General features: G+C 44.1%; 2 protein-coding genes across 2 annotated transcripts in view; both read left to right on the forward strand.

Moving 5' to 3' along the window:
• Positions 1-10,174, forward strand: part of LOC138591038 (GTPase IMAP family member 9-like) — an 11,103-nt gene extending 929 nt beyond the window's left edge. Inside the window, exon 2 of the mRNA XM_069661535.1 lies at positions 8,402-10,174. Coding sequence (XP_069517636.1) covers positions 8,402-9,369 — 968 coding nt within the window. The 3' untranslated portion in view covers positions 9,370-10,174. The remainder of the gene's footprint in view (positions 1-8,401) is intronic.
• A 574-nt stretch (positions 10,175-10,748) lies between these two features.
• On the forward strand, positions 10,749-12,891 carry LOC138591100 (GTPase IMAP family member 9-like). Its single transcript, XM_069661615.1, has one exon. The coding sequence runs from the start codon at positions 10,772-10,774 to the stop codon at positions 11,687-11,689; it is 918 nt and encodes a 305-aa protein (XP_069517716.1). The 5' UTR covers positions 10,749-10,771; the 3' UTR covers positions 11,690-12,891.
• The last annotated feature ends 108 nt before the right edge of the window (positions 12,892-12,999 follow it).

A 12,999-nucleotide genomic window follows, 5' to 3' on the forward strand; every position in this document is an offset into this window, starting at 1 on the left:
TAGCTATGGTAGCAGCAGAGTTGTGGTGTTAGCTATTGTAGCAGCAGAGTTTTAATGTTAGCTAGAGTTGTCGGAGAGATGATAGGTAAGCTATAGTAGAGGAAGAAGTGTGATGTTAGCTAGAGTAGCAGGAGAGTTGGGATGTTGGCCATACGTAGCATAAGAGTTGTGATGTTAGCTATGGTAGCAGCAGAGTTGTGGTGTTAGCTATGGTAGCAGCAGAGTTGTGGTGTTAGCTATAGTAGCAGCAGAGTTATGATGTTAGCTATAGTAGCAGCAGAGTTGCGATGTTAGCTATGGTAGCAGCAGAGTTGTGGTGTTAGCTATGGTAGCAACAGAGTTGTGGTGTTAGCTATGGTAGCAACAGAGTTGTGGTGTTAGCTATGGTAGCAGCAGAGTTTTAATGTTAGCTAGAGTTGTCGGAGAGATGATAGGTAAGCTATAGTAGCGGAAGAAGTGTGATGTTAGCTAGAGTAGCAGGAGAGTTGGGATGTTGGCCATACGTAGCATAAGAGATGTGATGTTAGCTATAGTAGCAGGATAGTGAGTTACTTGTCCAGCAGCCTTTAGGCCGCCTCACGTTTTTGGGGAAAGGCTTTGAAAACACTGTTGTCCAATCGGATGAATAGAGAGGCAGGCCTTGTGTCAGTTTAAACACTATAGGTTAGGTTAATGACAACTAATGATTTGGTGGTTGCTTTAACAACAGTAAAAAAAAAAGGCGCATCGAGCTGCTCTTTTTTTACCTTTTTAAACAGACAAGGAAGTGCGGTTTTACAGCCTGCAAAACGCGCTCTGTCTGATCAGGGCCTTAGGGCTTACTGCCATCTTTCTCTTTACATCCTTGCAACCACTGGTCACCGAGCCAGCCATCAAGCGCTGTTCTGGTAGGCTGTGAGAAAGGGCTGAGGTAAGGCAGTTTAATAACTAAAACAGTGTCAGTGCTCAAAGTCAGAGTCAAAGCTCCAGAGGGCTTTTTCATTTTTTCTAGTCACAAATGGCAGATTGGCAGCAGAGCATGAAGAACAGGACAGACAAACCCAAACAACCGCACAGGATCTGTTTAAAACGTCTTTCTTTCTTTCTCTGCAAAGACATTTTGACTTGTCAGGTGCAACAGCAAAGAGTGTTGGACTTTTACATACAAATGAACTTGACAATTGACAAATGACATTCAAGTCCTTTTGGACTGAGTTCTCACAAGGCTGACTGAGCTTATCACCAGGTATATCTTCCTATATTTCACAGTCTACTGGGGTTTTATCAGCTGACTGTCCCTGGCAACATTATTGTGCTGGAACACCAGTACTCATACGCTTTACATCAAGTTTTAGAGAATTACAGGTTAGAGCAACCATAGCAACGGAGTAAGCTGATATGAGTGGGGCGAGAGAAAACAAATTGGATGATCCTGCTAAAAAGAAACTCAGCGCTCAGTTTAATGCACAAAATATTTGAAACAAAACTCACAGAAAAGTGTTTAATATTCTGTGTATGTAGCCCTGCATTGTTCCTACAATGTCCTTTTTTGTTCTGTACTTTACATGTATATATTATGAAAGGAATAAGGGATATAGTGGCATAGAAATCAGACAGGGTGAGGGGCCTGCTCACCCTGAGGCTGCGTCCATAGCAACAGTTAACTCTGTAGCCTTCTTAAAACGAGCAGACCTAGCTGTTGTTACTCACACTGAACGAACCATTTCCACTGATGGTGAAGCAAGACACGGTCAACAGGACGCAGGAAGGAGCACAGCAGCTAATTGATGTTTTCTGTCTCGTCAGGGTCAGCATCTGTTGACAGTTTCTTTTCCATTCACCGTCTTTAAACACCGTCGTGTCCCACACCGTGCTCTGTTTAATGTTAACTTCATGTACACCGTCTTTAAACAGCGTCGTGTCCCACACCGTGTTCTGTTTAATGTTAACTTCATGTCCACCGTCTTTAAACACCGTCGTGTCCCACACCGTGCTCTGTTTAATGTTAACTTCATGTACACCGTCTTTAAACACCGTCGTGTCCCACACCGTGCTCTGTTTAATGTTAACTTCATGTCCACCGTCTTTAAACACCGTCGTGTCCCACACCGTGCTCTGTTTAATGTTAACTTCATGTACACCGTCTTTAAACACCGTCGTGTCCCACACCGTGCTCTGTTTAATGTTAACTTCATGTACACCGTCTTTAAACACCGTCGTGTCCCACACCGTGCTCTGTTTAATGTTAACTTCATGTACACCGTCTTTAAACACCGTCGTGTCCCACACCGTCGTGTCCCACACCGTGCTCTGTTTAATGTTAACTTCATGTCCACCGTCTTTAAACACCGTCGTGTCCCACACCGTGCTCTGTTTAATGTTAACTTCATGTCCACCGTCTTTAAACACCGTCGTGTCCCACACCGTGTTCTGTTTAATGTTAACTTCATGTCCACCGTCTTTAAACACCGTCGTGTCCCACACCGTGTTCTGTTTAATGTTAACTTCATGTACACCGTCTTTAAACACCGTCGTGTCCCACACCGTGCTCTGTTTAATGTTAACTTCATGTACACCGTCTTTAAACACCGTCGTGTCCCACACCGTGCTCTGTTTAATGTTAACTTCATGTACACCGTCTTTAAACACCGTCGTGTCCCACACCGTGCTCTGTTTAATGTTAACTTCATGTACACCGTCTTTAAACACCGTCGTGTCCCACACCGTCGTGTCCCACACCGTGCTCTGTTTAATGTTAACTTCATGTACACCGTCTTTAAACACCGTTGTGTCCCACACCGTCATGTCCCACACCGTGCTCTGTTTAATGTTAACTTCATGTACACCGTCTTTAAACAGCGTCGTGTCCCACACCGTGCTCTGTTTAATGTTAACTTCATGTACACCGTCTTTAAACACCGTTGTGTCCCACACCGTGCTCTGTTTAATGTTAACTTCATGTACACCGTCTTTAAACACGTCATGTCCCACACCGTGTTCTGTTTAATGTTAACTTCATGTACACCGTCTTTAAACACCGTCGTGTCCCACACCGTCATGTCCCACACCGTGCTCTGTTTAATGTTAACTTCATGTACACCGTCTTTAAACAGCGTCGTGTCCCACACCGTCGTGTCCCACACCGTGCTCTGTTTAATGTTAACTTCATGTACACCGTCTTTAAACAGCGTCGTGTCCCACACCGTCGTGTCCCACACCGTGCTCTGTTTAATGTTAACTTCATGTACACCGTCTTTAAACAGCGTCGTGTCCCACACCGTCGTGTCCCACACCGTGCTCTGCTTCATGTTTACTTAATGTCCACCGTCTTTAAACACCGTTGTGTCCCACACTGTGCTCTGTTTAATGTTAACTTCATGTACACCGTCTTTAAACACCGTCGTGTCCCACACCGTCGTGTCCCACACCGTGTTCTGTTTAATGTTAACTTCATGTCGACCGTCTTTAAACAGCGTCGTGTCCCACACCGTGCTCTGTTTAATGTTAACTTCATGTACACCGTCTTTAAACACCGTCGTGTCCCACACTGTGTTCTGTTTAATGTTAACTTCATGTCCACCGTCTTTAAACACCGTTGTGTCCCACACCGTCGTGTCCCACACCGTGCTCTGTTTGTTAACCTCATGTACACCGTCTTTAAACACCGTTGTGTCCCACACCATCGTGTCCCACACCGTGCTCTGTTTAATGTTTACTTCATGTACACCGTCTTTAAACACCGTCGTGTCCCACACCGTGCTCTGTTTAATGTTAACTTCATGTCCACCGTCTTTAAACAGCGTCGTGTCCCACACCGTGCTCTGTTTAATGTTAACTTCATGTACACCGTCTTTAAACACCGTTGTGTCCCACACCGTGCTCTGTTTAATGTTAACTTCATGTACACCGTCTTTAAACAGCGTCGTGTCCCACACCGTCGTGTCCCACACCGTGTTCTGTTTAATGTTAACTTCATGTACACCGTCTTTAAACACCGTCGTGTCCCACACCGTGTTCTGTTTAATGTTAACTTCATGTACACCGTCTTTAAACACCGTCGTGTCCCACACCGTGCTCTGTTTAATGTTAACTTCATGTACACCATCTTTAAACAGCGTCATGTCCCACACCGTGCTCTGCTTCATGTTTACTTCATGTACACCGTCTTTAAACAGCGTCGTGTCCCACACCGTGCTCTGTTTAATGTTAACTTCATGTACACCGTCTTTAAACAGCGTCGTGTCCCACACCGTGCTCTGCTTCATGTTAACTTCATGTACACCGTCTTTAAACACCGTTGTGTCCCACACCGTCGTGTCCCACACCGTGCTCTGTTTAATGTTAACTTCATGTACACCGTCTTTAAACACCGTCGTGTCCCACACCGTGCTCTGTTTAATGTTAACTTCATGTACACCGTCTTTAAACAGCGTCGTGTCCCACACCGTGTTCTGTTTAATGTTAACTTCATGTACACCGTCTTTAAACACCGTCGTGTCCCACACCGTGCTCTGTTTAATGTTAACTTCATGTACACCATCTTTAAACAGCGTCGTGTCCCACACCGTGCTCTGCTTCATGTTTACTTCATGTACACCGTCTTTAAACAGCGTCGTGTCCCACACCGTGTTCTGTTTAATGTTAACTTCATGTACACCGTCTTTAAACACCGTCGTGTCCCACACCGTGCTCTGTTTAATGTTAACTTCATGTACACCGTCTTTAAACAGCGTCGTGTCCCACACCGTGCTCTGCTTCATGTTAACTTCATGTACACCGTCTTTAAACACCGTTGTGTCCCACACCGTGCTCTGTTTAATGTTAACTTCATGTACACCGTCTTTAAACACCGTCGTGTCCCACACCGTGTTCTGTTTAATGTTAACTTCATGTACACCGTCTTTAAACACCGTCGTGTCCCACACCGTGCTCTGTTTAATGTTAACTTCATGTACACCGTCTTTAAACAGCGTCGTGTCCCACACCGTGTTCTGTTTAATGTTAACTTCATGTACACCGTCTTTAAACACCGTCGTGTCCCACACCGTGTTCTGTTTAATGTTAACTTCATGTACACCGTCTTTAAACACCGTCGTGTCCCACACCGTGCTCTGTTTAATGTTAACTTCATGTACACCGTCTTTAAACAGCGTCGTGTCCCACACCGTGTTCTGTTTAATGTTAACTTCATGTACACCGTCTTTAAACACCGTCGTGTCCCACACCGTGCTCTGTTTAATGTTAACTTCATGTACACCGTCTTTAAACACCGTCGTGTCCCACACCGTGCTCTGTTTAATGTTAACTTCATGTACACCGTCTTTAAACACCGTCGTGTCCCACACCGTGCTCTGTTTAATGTTAACTTCATGTACACCGTCTTTAAACACCGTCGTGTCCCACACCGTGCTCTGTTTAATGTTAACTTCATGTACACCATCTTTAAACAGCGTCGTGTCCCACACCGTGCTCTGCTTCATGTTTACTTCATGTACACCGTCTTTAAACAGCGTCGTGTCCCACACCGTGCTCTGCTTCATGTTTACTTCATGTACACCGTCTTTAAACAGCGTCGTGTCCCACACCGTGTTCTGTTTAATGTTAACTTCATGTACACCGTCTTTAAACACCGTCGTGTCCCACACCGTGCTCTGTTTAATGTTAACTTCATGTACACCGTCTTTAAACACCGTCGTGTCCCACACCGTCGTGTCCCACACCGTGCTCTGCTTCATGTTAACTTCATGTACACCGTCTTTAAACACCGTTGTGTCCCACACCGTGCTCTGTTTAATGTTAACTTCATGTACACCGTCTTTAAACACCGTCGTGTCCCACACCGTCGTGTCCCACACCGTGTTCTGTTTAATGTTAACTTCATGTCCACCGTCTTTAAACACCGTCGTGTCCCACACCGTCGTGTCCCACACCGTCGTGTCCCACACCGTGCTCTGTTTAATGTTAACTTCATGTACACCGTCTTTAAACACCGTCGTATCCCACACCGTGTTCTGTTTAATGTTAACTTTATGTACACCGTCTTTAAACACCGTCGTGTCCCACACCGTGCTCTGCTTCATGTTTACTTCATGTACACCGTCTTTAAACACCGTCGTGTCCCACACCGTGCTCTGCTTCATGTTAACTTCATGTACACCGTCTTTAAACAGCGTCGTGTCCCACACCGTGCTCTGCTTCATGTTAACTTCATGTACACCGTCTTTAAACACCGTCGTGTCCCACACCGTCGTGTCCCACACCGTCGTGTCCCACACCGTGCTCTGTTTAATGTTAACTTCATGTACACCGTCTTTAAACACCGTCGTATCCCACACCGTGTTCTGTTTAATGTTAACTTTATGTACACCGTCTTTAAACACCGTCGTGTCCCACACCGTCGTATCCCACACCGTCGTATCCCACACCGTGTTCTGTTTAATGTTAACTTCATGTACACCGTCTTTAAACACCGTCGTGTCCCACACCGTCGTATCCCACACCGTGCTCTGTTTAATGTTAACTTCATGTACACCGTCTTTAAACACCGTCGTGTCCCACACCGTCGTGTCCCACACCGTGCTCTGTTTAATGTTAACTTCATGTACACCGTCTTTAAACACCGTCGTGTCCCACACCGTGTTCTGTTTAATGTTAACTTCATGTACACCGTCTTTAAACAGCGTCGTATCCCACACCGTGTTCTGTTTAATGTTAACTTCATGTACACCGTCTTTAAACACCGTCGTGTCCCACACCGTGCTCTGCTTCATGTTTACTTCACGTACACCGTCTTTAAACAGCGTCGTGTCCCACACTGTGCTCTGTTTAATGTTAACTTCATGTACACCGTCTTTAAACACCGTCGTGTCCCACACCGTCGTGTCCCACACCGTGCTCTGTTTAATGTTAACTTCATGTACACCGTCTTTAAACACCGTCGTGTCCCACACCGTGCTCTGCTTCATGTTTACTTCACGTACACCGTCTTTAAACAGCGTCGTGTCCCACACCGTGCTCTGTTTAATGTTTACTTCATGTTAACCGGACTTCTTTCAGCAGATTGATATGATCACAGTTAGTCCACCGGACTATGTGATTAGAGCCTCATCCCTAGCAACGGCCTGTTCTTCATCGCAACGGTCTGCTGTCGAGAAATAACAGAGCTCGGAATGCTGTAATTAACCAATCAGAATAAAGTCTTTAACACAGCCATGTAATGAATATATATATATGTACTTGTTCTTATTAAATTTGAGCTTATTTTACCATTAGTTTTTCGTTGACTCTTTTTAAAATTGCTTTTGTCTTGTGTTTCTGTTTTTTCTAAACTTGATCGTGAGTTAAGACAATTCTTCCAATTAGTGTTTCTCTGTTGGAAAACATTTTTCAGCTTTGTAACAGAATCTGATATCGTTTCACGTGATGCGACTCTAATCTTCCATTTTCAGACGTGTAGTCACCTGCTATCATTGTCTTCCATCTGTAGTATGCACAAAGCGTCTGTGTTTGACAGCACAGCACGTAATGTAGGGCTGGGCGATAAAATGATTGAATGACATACTTTAGATTACTCTTTAGTTTGATTAACATTGCAAATAAGAGCAACATAGGCCAGTCAATCTGCAGTTCTGTTATCCACATTCATTTTTAATCTATAATTTAACCAGATTGAGGATTTGATTTCAGACATCTCGAAGTGAAGATTTGAATAAGCTGAGCAAACGTTAGCCGCAGCTCTGCTCGCAGCCCGAGGCCCCACCAAAGAAAGTTATAGAGACAGTGATTTAAACGTGAAACAGTTTTATTTAACGTTTTACCGGCTTCAATCACTGGGTCTGTGTTTTGGAGAGAAGGAGGCCTGCGGATAATTTGGCTACAGGTAAAAACCTCCCCAACACTTCATTGAGCTAATGTTGTTAGCTAGCAGCGCTCAGTTCGCAGCCCCTGAAGCCCCACAGAGAGTGTTGAGAGGACAATGATTTAAAAGTTTGCTGTATACAGAGTCTTTCCCAGTTTCAATCACTGAGTCTGTGTGTTTTGGAGAGAAGGAGACTTATCTATAATTCTTCTTAGGGCACAAACCTCCTGAAAGATGAAAACTTAAGAGATCGTTCCCAAACTCAGAGCTAACGGTGTTAGCTAGCAGAAGACCAGCTCCCCTTCCTGACATCCTGAAACCTGGAGAGCATTGAAGCAGTGATTAGTAGCGCAAAATTATATTTACTCTGATCAATAAGAAGTAGTATGTAGGATAGGCAACTTAAACGTATGTAAATAAACTGTACTCTTAAGTTTAACCAGCAGAAACCAGTAGTTCTGCTGGTTTTATCAAGTAATACTGAGTCACAAACATTAGTATTGATCATAACAAAAAATCGCCCAGCCCTAAAAGTATGTTAAACAGTGTATTTCTGCCCCACAGGCTACGCAGGAGCCATCGATCCTGATGAAAGGAGGATTGTTCTGGTCGGGAAGACCGGAGTGGGGAAGAGCGCTGCAGGAAACACCATCCTGGGAAGAGAGGCGTTTGAGTCTGAGCTGTCTCCATGTTCACAGACGGCTGAATGTCACAAAGCTAAAGGAGCCATTGGAGGTCGAAAGGTCGCCGTCATCGACACTCCGGGGCTGTTCGACACTAATTTCACCCAGGAAGAAGCGTTGAAAAGGATCAAGATGTGCATCTCTCTGTCTGCTCCGGGTCCTCACGCCTTCCTGGTGGTCCTTCAGCTGGGTCGGTTCACGCAGGAGGAGAAGGACACCATCAAAATGATTCAGATCACGTTCGGTGAAGATGCTGCCAGATACACGATGGTGTTGTTCACACACGGAGACCAGCTGAGGAATCAAACCATCGAAGGCTACGTGGCCGAGAGTCCGGACCTGACAGCTCTCATCCGGACATGCTACAACCGCTACCACGTCTTTAACAACGAAACCAAAGACCCCGAACAAACCAGTCAGCTCCTGGACAAAATCGACAAGATGACCATGGCTAACGGCGGAGGCTTCTACACCAATGAAATGTTCTCGAAAGCAGAGGAGGCCATAGAGAAGGAGAAACTGCGCCTCCTGAAGGAGCTGGAGGCCCAGAGGCAGAAGGAGCTGGATGAACTGAAGGCCAGATGTAGAGAGGGGACGTACCGCCGCGAGGAGAGGCTGGTGTACAAGAGATACGAGTGTCAAGCCAGAGCGCAGGCTGAAAAGTCAAATGACTTCATCGCTGCTCCGGTTATACTGTTTGCCTCGGCCTGCGGTGCTGCGGTCGGGGGGATTATAGGCATCGCAGGAGGTCCCATCGGTATTGCAGTCGGAGTCGCAGCTGGAGCAGCGGTTGGAGCGACCGTTGGAGCTATATCAGTCAGAGTCTCAGACCGATGCAATGTTCAATGAGTAGAAGCAACTCAGTCCAGACATATGGAGAATTAGTCACACACAATATACACATACGGGGATTTGTTCTTAATATACATTGTATCTAAACTGGATGTATATTTCATGCCTGAAACAAAAGGCCTTTTTGTTTTGCTAAAATCGCTGGTAGTTACAAAAAATGATGTGCCAACAACCTCCAGGACGTCGGGCCTGTTAGCTGTTTCTGACTCACACAGCGACGATGCACTGAAAAGTCTGCGGTTCTAAAGTCATCGATTACATCGTTACCTAGGATACGTGACTTTCAGTTCCACAGGAGACATGAACTCTGGTCTCACAGATCAAAGTCCAGAGTTTGTTCAAATAATGACCGCGTGACTGCGTGACCTGTCTTATTAAACTCACTGTGTTCGAGGCACAAAGTATGCTGCCATGTGAATTATATATTATACTAGATTGACTTTGTGCTGAGTGAGAGTTTGTGTCGACCGATTCTCCATGTCGTTATTCCATGCCTGCTCTGTGCACTGACCTGAGACTGGTTTGAACAGAAGAACACATGATGATTTTCAAAGTGAACGATCCTGTCGTCTGATTGAATCTGCTTGTTTCTGTCTTGTTTCTCTTTGCACAAATAAAGGTGATCGTAATAATCACTTCATGATCACTGAAATATTCTGAACCTGTTGGTCTGTACTCTGCAACAGATTCTTCTCTCTATATTAGTGTAATATAATTGTAATAATTAAAGAAAGAATCATGCTGGATTATGACTGAATGATTTTTGGTTGTACATGAATAAACAATGTTTAACTGTGAACAAGGATTCTGCACATTGATGTCTTGAATTGAGGCACACAGTTTATGAGAGAACAGACACAACTCTTCTCACTTCAGTCTGAGATTTTAAAGACCAAATCAATAATCAGTATTTATGTTATTTACTTACAAAAGGACAGTTTACATTAATTAACATGAGCACTGGTCTAACATGTAAATATGTCATAAAGCATCGCAGGCTGCAGTCACTGGCAGACACGTGTTTATAAAGGTGATTAATGAAGGAAATAATTAGTAGATTGTTTATTTATGAAAATACATCTGCTCTGTTTAACCTACGACAGGTAAACCCTGCTCACACACCAGTGTGATAATATATTGTATAAGAACAATCTCACACACTGTTACTGCTTTACGTACATGTTATTAATAATACGTTTACTCATGTAACATTTTACATGCAGGACTTTTACCTGTTGTGGAGTATTTATATTGTTACTTCAGTACACATGCTCCTCCAGGTGTCCTCTGGTGCAGGCTTTGACTTACTGTCGTTTATTGAGACAGCTTTCACTTTATGTCATTCTGTCTGTGTTTGCTGTACGATGCATCAAAATCAATATACTGACTATAATAAGTCATGTGCATGCAGAGGGTTCAGTGGGTACATTTTGGCTTTAATATGAAACTTGTGCATTATTCAGCATTACAGATGAGGAGGAGAAAGTTCTGTTTTCTGCAGTACAACAACAAAAAGCTGAACTCAGAGACGCCACTGTGTTTTATCTCTGCAGGATCTGGGAAGCACAAGAGGAGCGACGCTCTCCGGATCATTCTGCTGGGAAAGACCGGAGCAGGGAAGAGCGCTGCAGGAAACACCATCCTGGAAAGAGACGCGTTCCAGTCGGAGCTGTCCTCCTCCTCCTGGACGTTTCAATGCAAGAGAGCTGACGCAGAGGTCAGAGGTCGTAAGATCGCCGTCATCGACACTCCGGGGCTGTTTGATACTAACTTCAATGAAGAAGAACTGTTGAAGAGGATCCAGCCGTGTGTCTCTCTGTCTGCTCCGGGTCCTCACGCCATCCTGGTGGTCCTCCAGCTGGGTCGCTTCACCAAAGAGGAGAGGGACACCATCAAGACGATCCAGAGCTTTTTTGGTGAGGGTGCAGCTAAATATTCCCTGGTGCTGTTCACACACGGAGACAAACTGAAGACACAAACGATTGAAACCTTCATTTCAAAGAGTGACGAGCTCAAACAGCTCGTCGAGGTTTGCTACGGGAGATATCACGTCTTCAACAACCGAATCTCTGACCCGGGACAGACCGACCAGCTGCTGGACAAAATCGACAGGATGATCCTGGACAACGAGGGAGGATACTACTCCGCTAAGATGTTCAGAAAAGCAAAAAAGGCGTCAAAGAAGGAGAAACAGAGAGTTTCAAAGGAGCTGAAGGACGTGGAGCGGGAGAGGAGGAGCACGCTGAGGGCCGAGGTGGCCAGAGAGATGGGTTTGACGGAGGAGTCGAAGAAACACAGTAAATGTGTTCTGCAGTAGAAAGTGGAGTTACTCTAGTTTAAACTAACTCAGACTGTTGTCTCTATCCCAGCTGTCATTGGGCGAGAGGCGGGGTTACACCTGGACAGGTCACCTGCCAATCACAGACCTGACACATAGGGACAGACAACCTTTCACACCTGCGGGTAATTTAGAGTCACCAATGAACGTCCTTCTCCGTCTCTGTATTTAAATGATTCCACTGTTGTGTCGTCGGGGACTTTGATGAACACTGACTTCATGTATTTTCATCATGTTGCCGCCGTGAGCACCTGGTGTTTCTCTCTTCTCTTTTCATAATGTGTCGAATACTCGGTTTATTCTCTGGTAATACAGGACTCCATTATGTGTGCTTTTAGTTATATGCTGATTTTTTGGTGGAATATTTCACTTATACAATGTTATCGCTGAGGCCGATGGTCTACCTGCCTCTTGTGCAGTGCATGCTGGGATATAAATATATATATATTTATACGGCTGGATGGAGGCAACAAGGTGCGGTGGGGTAAATGTTTAATTAGAATAAAATACATGTGAACAAATATATTTAGTATTAAATGTTTATAATACATTTTTGTATAATCAGGGAAAGAAAAAAGAAAACTCAGCCAGTTGTTTTTAAAGGAGAGAAACATCTTCTGTTAGCTCAGATAACAAACGGTCCTGCTCTTACCTTCAGCAGGTGAGTGATGTGTGAGTGATTAATCATTTATAACCAAACAGAAGCAGGGATGATGACAGCCGGCTTCTGAAGTCAAACCTGGTTCAGGTGGACGACAGTGACACCTGGTGGTTTGGGGTTGTAATGCACCGTGTGGAAGTGAGGTCACAGCAACCAACAGAAAGTCTGTAAATATATGTTCATTTTATTAATACACATATTAACTGTTGTGCTTACATACTGATTTGACTGTGTCAGCATCTAATAGATATAACTAACACTGAGTTTTGTTGTGGGCTTTATTATAATAAAGGATGAGCTATTGTACGAAGTCATCGACAAAATACACACTTTGATGATTTGGGGCCTATTTATTCTCCAAAATGAATTTTAAAATCATCTAAAATAAAGACAACAACAGTTTGATCCGTGGATGTTACATTTGGTCAAAACTTTAAGCTAATAAATCAAATAACGAACAGAATACTTTAAAATGTTCACCAATCCTTTATTGAAAACATATTACAAGTTAAAAAAAATAAACATGTACATAAATATGTATAGACTACATTTTACATAACCTTTCTTTTTAACGCGGGGGGGTAAAGCTCTATGAAGATCAATACACGTGTTGAATTAAAAACAAAGT

The sequence above is a fragment of the Semicossyphus pulcher genome, unplaced genomic scaffold (genome assembly GCF_022749685.1).
Source record: "Semicossyphus pulcher isolate SPU_LCO1_2020_fin unplaced genomic scaffold, fSemPul1.0.p SCAF_14, whole genome shotgun sequence".
Classification (NCBI taxonomy): Eukaryota; Metazoa; Chordata; class Actinopteri; order Labriformes; family Labridae; genus Semicossyphus; species Semicossyphus pulcher.